Source organism: Manacus vitellinus, unplaced genomic scaffold (genome assembly GCF_001715985.3).
Source record: "Manacus vitellinus isolate BGI_N305 unplaced genomic scaffold, ASM171598v3 scaffold_62_pilon, whole genome shotgun sequence".
Taxonomy (NCBI): Eukaryota; Metazoa; Chordata; class Aves; order Passeriformes; family Pipridae; genus Manacus; species Manacus vitellinus.
In genome coordinates this window covers 1,485,402-1,493,372 of record NW_021940704.1, presented here as the reverse complement: position 1 = coordinate 1,493,372, position 7,971 = coordinate 1,485,402, and the positions used below count along the sequence as shown (strand labels likewise).

Genomic DNA, 7,971 nt, shown 5'->3' with positions numbered 1-7,971 from the left:
AAAAAAAAGAAAAGAAAGAAATAAATGATAAAGAAACCTTCCCATTCAGCTCCTCAGCCTACTAGAAACAAAGGAGTCCAAGAACCAGAATGTACAACAATAGAAGTATTAATGTTGGAATTAACTTTGAAATAAAAAACCTATCGGTATAATAACTGCCTATATAAAATAATGATTTTTCACAATATGTAAATACAGGTGTTCCAAACTCTGTTAAAGACATTATATGCATAGTTAGCAATAGTTTTAAGTAAAAATCTAACAATTAATGCATTTGCTACACTGTGTGCCTGATGGTTTTATTATAAGCAAATGAACTTAGTGGAAAACCAGAAGGGGGTGGGGGTTTCTTTTTCATTTAGTTCCCAGGGGTTTTTTTAAGGTGTATGGTGAAGGCTGTGAGGTGGAGGGTCCTGCCTTTGCAGACTTCTGCAAACAAATGTGGAAGCCAGGAGTTAATATCAAAGCATTTCAGACTGAAACAATGTCCAACAATTACTTGCACAGTAAGTCTTGCAAGGAAAAGCAGAAATTCAAGGGGCAATTTTTAGGCCACAAAAGTCAACAAAAAAGAGATCTTTAAAACTTACCATCAATATCTTGCTCAATGATATCTCTTTGCTTCTGGAATATCTCTTTCAAACTGACATAAGCAAAACCAATATCCTCACATTCCAGGTCCTGCTCGTCTTCTGGGGGATCACTGACCACTGTAAACTTTAGGCTAAACACAAAAAAACCCCCCCAAAAACAAACAAACAAACAAAAAAGATATTTTACCTTCAAAAAAGGTTAAACATCGAATAAAAAACCCATAAAAAAGCCAAACCCACACTATTTTAAAAGTGAATTATATTCAACATTTCCCACTGCAAGAATATTCTGAGATCATCTCTTTGAACTCTTCCCTCCTCCTTTAGGATTATTTAGCAGTACTAAAAGGACAGAGAGGTTGTAACCCCAGATCTTCAGGCTTACAGAACTGATTTGTTTAGTTGGTTTTGTGTTCTTTTGTTGTCCTGCCAGTACATATATGTAAATATTTGTCACTAAACCCAGAGACCTACTGAAAATGTGTGTTTAAATAAATGGTCTAGAGGTAAAAAAGGGAAAATATCACAGCTGTTTTCAACAGGTGGCTCGATTATAATTGATTTAACTTAGGATTTTGACAAAGAGCTAAGCAGAAGCAAAATTGCCAAAACTCAATAAAAAAGAAATACTTAGATGTGTAAGATAAATATTAAATAACATTAAAAAATTTGAAAATTATAATAACAACAACTGATAAAACTGGGTACTGGGAATAGATCTGTTTTGATTCAGTGTCAATGTTCAATCAAATCAATATGGGGAAATCAGCTTGGCACCTAAGACAGTGATAGAAGAGGAGATTAGTGCTGGAATAATTTTTAACTTACCACTATTACTAAAATTTTCAATAAAGCATAAATTAAAAGCAGGTATAGTGACATCTGGGACAGTAACTTCTTGCCAAAGGGGAGAATCATTCATACAGACCCAGCCTGTGGTTCAAATCAAACCCAGGTTTTTTACATGCTCAACAAAACATGCAAATAAGAGTACCTCTAACCTCTTAGAGTTCCAGTCTGCCTAAAAGATGGTAACACTGCATTAAATCTTTGCTGCTAAGCAGGAAGGAGGAGATTTGAACTCTGGATCCCAAGGGAATACTCCAACTGGTGGACATGTATGAACAGTACCACAATCACTTGGACTTTTGTAATTTTAAAAAATATTACGAGCTTGAAGTTTAGAAAACCATTTAAATATGATCTTTGGTATGCCTTAGCTCATCTTCTTCATTTACCAGAGACCCTGGGTAGTTATGTGTTGATTTCTGGGGGTCACCTCGAGTAGGACAAGGCAAAGCATGAGCCCTGTAGGAGATTTCCAGCACTGATCTGTACCTGTCAGCAGGTGGATCTGCCTTCAGAAGAATCGACTTGAGATACTCTCTTTCTGCACCATTATGTGCCTTATCCACATTTATCACTGCAAAGGAAATCAAAATGGATATGATTAGTTATCAATTGGTTTCAACCTTTTACGAGAAAGGACATGGAGAAAAGAACGAAGAAAAATAAATGTTTCTTTTGGGCATCTTAGACTAAGAAGGTACCTTCCTTCTTGCAAATTTACTCTGTGGAATACTATAAAAATTCAGGATGCAAAAACTGAAGAAGTGCTAAAGGAGTTACTTTTTTTTTTTAAGAAAAAAATTTGCTAGGACAGAATTTGAATGAATATACATCCCTCTGAGGAACAAACATAGCTCTTTGGAACAGTTTTCCTTTGCTTTTGAGGGGAGGAGGAGCTAGAAATGCATCTGTCTGTAAATTCCAACATTTTTACTATTCATTCTCTTCTATTTCTTTTAGATCTTTTTAAAACAGTCAGGCAGTTCCAGATATAGATAATGTAAAATGTGTTATTTATTAAAGGAATTAGTAATTTTTAGATAATTTATGGATTTACCCTGATTTTCTCCATACAAAGGTCTAAAAAGACTATTAGTTTCCTTCTAAGCTCAAAGTAAATTTCTTTCTACCCATGCAAATCTTATTTTTATTTAAGAAAATATTCAGTTAACCTCCAATATTCAGCATACTCAAATCTAATTAGACATGACTGGAAGATGCAGTAAAGCTGCAGCAAACACAGATGCAGATTTCATTACTATAATCTCACTGGCTTCTCAACTGCCTTTATCAAAAGGCAGGCTCATCAGGGTTTTTTCCCCCATATATGCAAATCTAATCTTGAGTAGAAATTAGGTGACCAATTATCCAAGCAAACCTCTGCAAATCACAGCTGCCTTAGTGTTATGCTGCAGGATACAGCCCTGGAGCAATTCATCCTGAAACCCCCCTCTTTATACTGATTCATTAGGAACTTGCTGAAGCTTAAACTTTTGAAGTTCTATAGTCCATACTGAAGCAGCAAATAGAAAAATCAAAGTTATGAAGCCAGGATTAACAGAACCAATACAATACAGCACTACCAGGCTGGAAAGCTTCATAAATTACAGTCTCTACAAAGCATGATACTATTTTCAAATATCACAGCTTGAAATGTGTTGAAGTTTCCTAATTGTCCTAAAAGTCTGCAGTTTTATTTTCTATTCATCATAATTTTGCTGCATTTCATTAGTTTAATTTTGCAGAGTTGATACTTAAACAACTAATATGCTCAGACTGTAGCTAATATACACAGGAATCAGAATATTGTCTAAGAACTTTTATACCTTCTAAAAGCTTCTTATATTCCAAGCAGTGAGAGTTCCTGCGGCAAGAGAAATTAAAAGCATTTAAAAGCTTTTAATGGCTTGTGGTATTATTTCAATGAGGTTTTAAAAATATTCCTGCAGCTATGTCTGCCTGTCTAGAACATTTGGGGGAGTTTACACCTCAGAGAAGGAGCCCTTAAATGATGATTTATTTAGTGTATGATGGCAGAAATCTCACTGGTTTGAGGGGAAGCAAAGCCTCAGCCAATGGAAGACTCAGCTCAAATCAGGTTGGTAGATGGTAGCAGTTTTAAAGATCTGACTGGGACACCACTTCTGCAAAGCCACTTTTACAAAATTATTTTAAAAAAAAAATGTTTAATTTGAATGTCTGTATTAATGGTTTGTCAAAAATAGCAAACTCATTCACCTGCTCCAGGATATTGTCACCTAAAAGTCCAAGACACCATGAAGCACTCAGACTGAATCTTAATTGAAATAGACTTTAACAGGAAAGAATAAGTTAATGAATAACTGAAATACTAAGAAATAGCTGGGAAAATCATTAACAAGAGAATTATCAATTATTACAATAGTTCTATGTATGCCAGTAGTGTAAATATAAAGTATTATGAAATAATTAGCAATGTATTAGTATTAAACATGGGTGAATAGTTTCCCATATTACAAAGTTGTTATTAGTATTTGCAAGTGATCAAGTCCAATTACATATTCTCTTTTCAACTGTATTTTAGTTGTATGTGGTTAGACAGAATGTTTTTCTTTTGCTGTATCATCATGTAAATAGAAAAAATAGTTCATCATGCCCTTTTAAAAAGAATATATAAATTTGTTATGCACACTCTAATTTTCAAATTTACATGCTACCAGCATATTTAAATATATTGTGATGTTACTACTTCATGCACGAGCCTACTTCAGTATTTCATTTTGTACTTGAAAATTGCATCTTTGCCTCATTTCTTAAAAACCACCATTAATATTTCCTAAAATATGTGGAAAGCAGACAAATGCAGTGTGCACACAGATGAACACAACCCTTGTGGCCAGGAAGGAGGCTCCACTGCAGGCACTTCCCTGTGCCCCAGCTGGAGGGAACAGCCTGCTCAAACACCTCCCACTCACCTGTGCTGTAGTTATAGTGAATCCTCTGGCCAGCCCTGGGCTTGGGGAGTGACAGGGGGGTCTCCTCTGCCAGGAAATGGTTTAATCTGCACTCCACAAACAGCTGCTGGATGGTTTCATCCGAGGTAACCCGTGAGTCACTCAGAGCAAGGGACGTGATTTTAATCCGGATTTTTTCCGCTTCCTGTTTCAAAACAAAACACAAACATAACCCAAAATTAACCCCCAACAAACATTCACACATGTAAACCAGCAGCTAGTTTGTCTGATTAATGCTGACTGACTGATTTTTACATATACACAAGGAGAATCCAAAGCCCCAGGGTTTGTACTGAAGACTGTTGTTGCAAGAGATGCTGATTTCTATTTGATGTTTAAAATATTTTTGCAATAGCCACAGTCTGCTGGAGATCAGGTTATCTTTATGTACAAACACTGTCTGAAGCAGAAATTTCAGTTGTCATCATTTTTAGCTACACAGCAAACTGATCTTGTAATAACTGCTTAAAACAGTTGCAGTGATACTGGGTACAAAAGTTTTCCAGATGAAAGAGGATTGTTAGTACCTCCTGCAGTTCAATAAAAATCCATCAAGTCACAAATTGTTAGGCATGTAAAGTAACAATGTATTTGCAAGGAACTGAATGTCAAATACTGAACTTTCCCAGGTAAATCTAACATACCTTTACAAGTTAAAATTAACAATATGGTAACAAAAGTAATATCCCAATTGTTCTTCACCAGAGTCTTTTTTTATTGTCTTTAACTGAAGTTATATTTTTCTGTTCCTTATATGAAATTTTCATACTGTTCTGCAAAGTCTGGAGTATTTGTGTGCAGATAACTTTTAATAAGTTTGATGTATTTAAGTGGGAATGTCAGACCCAAGAGAAAGAATCACAAAGAGTGCCCTGGTTAACTCTGTAATTCAAGGAAAGAAAAGCCACTGTGGTATCAAAGTTGGAATACCCAGGTGAGCACTCAAAGGTGACATTCTTCAAAGAGCAAACAGAACATGCTGGAGTACAGAAAGGTCAAAGAATGGTTTTTACTTCTTTCTTTTCAGGTTCATAACTTCGTTAGAAGTATTTCCCCTACACTGAAATATTTTGACAACTTTTGATTGTAAACTTAAATCACTTGAAGGACTAAACCATATTCAAAAGATTAGCTTTCTAACTCTGTCAGAACTGCAGATCAATATTCTTATTTATTATGGACATAGCTTACATTTTTCCAAGCAAATTATATAATTAAACTGAAAAGCAGGTATATCCTATTGTAAAAATATCCATCATAGAGAACACCTTCCATTGCTGTCAAGTTCTTTCTGTATTTGATGAAGAATTTTACCCTCTTCTTTCAAAACATTTCCTTTTATTATGTATCTTAAGCCACTTCAACTAAACCCCCAAATCTGATTATTTTAATAAGGTTATTTTACTATTCAGTTGATTAATGGAAATTTAACTAGGATGACAGAAAAAATTCCACACCATTCTGTCTCCACTAATCCAGCTGGCAATATTACTGGGATAGCACAGAACAATGAAAGAGTTAAAGGAATTCTTTTCCTAAAATCTAGTAAGTCAAATGACTGCCAAGGATCATTAAAGTGATGGTCCTTGACTTGAATTATGGTTTTCATATTCAAATTTGTAAATCAAATGAAACAAAATGAAGTATTCTTTGATTAATCCTACATCATAGACAAGAAGAAGCAAATGGTACAGCCAGGCACTGGAAAATCTGTTAGATATCCCTTGTGATTAATATAAGAAATAACCATGAACTGTCTAATTTGCAACATGCAAAAAACCCCCAGTATGATCTTAAATGGCTTAAACAGTTTGGCAGATTTACAGGATAATCAGCACAATGAGTTCTAAAAATCACAAAATGTATTTACAGTATTTGATTACCAGAAGGGAAATTATCTTAAAAGATAAAAGACAGTAATTTTTAATCTTTGAAAAAAAAAAAACAATTCAATAACAATTTTGACAGCCATATTCTGTAGCTCAAGAATTCAAATAAACCAATGCCTGCTTTTTATATCCATCTTGTATCAAATGTGTTGCCTTAGTAGTTTATAGCTTTTATTATTTTATCTACCCTTCATGAACAGGCACTTTGTTACCAGAGGAACAGACCAGTGGAGAAAGGCAGAAACAGATGAACCTGAAATGAATCTACACACAAAATTTTCTCAGAAATTCTCATTATTTCTTAAATAATTTTGATAAAATAAAATACAGGATGACTAGAAAAGTACAAAGCAACTGTATTATAGTTTGAATTAATACTGAGAAGTAGCAGTCCTTTTAGTTCTCAAAATTACAGATGAAAATTTTTTAATGTTTTACATATAAATAATTCAATCTTCAAAAGTACCTTCTGTATCTTTCTTAAGAACACAGAGTGACAGCAGTTCTACACATCTGTGTAGCTGAAGATGTGTAACAGCTTTTAAGATGTACCTTTTACAGCTGAAAGAAAAGGGCCAATATTTCTCATATGTGTTTCTTGTTGCTAGTTACTTTGTAAGATGTCACAGAACCTTGAAAAGAGCACTTCAAAAAATCAGATTACCTCTAGGATATCCCACTGCAGAACACTAAAACTGGTTAAAACTGACTGGATATAAAATTACACCCCTGGTCCTGTAAAAGAAGGACCATGTTCTAAATGTTCTTCATGTTCTAAAACTCCCTGAGGAGACCAAGCCCTCTCAAACACCCTCTTCTGGTAGTGCAGGAAAGAATATTAGGAGGCATTATAAACTGGAGTCCCAATTTGCTGAGGAAATGGCAATAAACACAACAATAACAGTAAAAGATGGCACAAAAGAAGGAGTGGTTTAACCAACAAAGGCAAGATGTCACTAGTTTGTATATTATGACTTCATGTCCTGAATTGCTGGTTTGAAGAAGTCAAGAGATTGGATACTCTGCATGTACAACTTCACTGAAAACTGATGTTAAATACAGCAAAGCCACTCTTAGAGGACATTAGAGAACTATTTTTCTTAGTCTTACCACATTGCCATATACACTCTGATTCAGCTGTTTAATATTTGTGGATACTGGACTTGAAATGATACAGTCATCACTGTCAGTTTTTATTGATTCAACAGCATCATCCTCTTGTCTATCATCTTGATCTGAAAAAAAAAATCAGTGTAGCTAAAACCTTTATTTTAGACAATCTGAGACTTGCTGAGAAATCTGATAGTACTACATTTCCTTTTCTAATAAATAAAGAATAAGTGCCAGGTAAATCTTCTCTTCATTGCAGAAGATTTAATACTGCAAATCAATGACCTTTAGAGTCACAGAAACTGTATTTTTTTCCTGGTCTGTTAAAAAAATAGTAATATTTCCCAGATGAAAGGTGGCAAATAGAATGACATAAGTCCTGTGATGAACTGAGGTATGAACAACTGTTAGCTTTATATAAGAATGTGGCCTGAATTTGTGGATTTCCTCTGACTTCCTTTAAAACCATGCACATGTAAAAGAAGAATGCACCTTTTTTTTTTAATAACAAAGTAATTCTGTATGCAGATGGATTAT

At 34.4% G+C, this 7,971-nt stretch overlaps 1 protein-coding gene across 1 annotated transcript in view; it reads right to left on the bottom strand.

Annotated features, from left to right (window-relative positions):
• Positions 1-407: 407 nt before the first annotated feature.
• LOC103764920 (protein fantom) overlaps positions 408-7,971 on the bottom strand; it is a 32,805-nt gene continuing 25,241 nt past the window's right edge. The window contains exons 18-21 of the mRNA XM_029963770.1: positions 7,435-7,559; positions 4,397-4,580; positions 1,932-2,016; positions 408-724 (exon numbers count right to left, since the gene is read on the bottom strand). Of these exons, the coding sequence (XP_029819630.1) occupies positions 580-724; positions 1,932-2,016; positions 4,397-4,580; positions 7,435-7,559 (539 nt within the window). The 3' untranslated portion in view covers positions 408-579. The remainder of the gene's footprint in view (positions 725-1,931; positions 2,017-4,396; positions 4,581-7,434; positions 7,560-7,971) is intronic.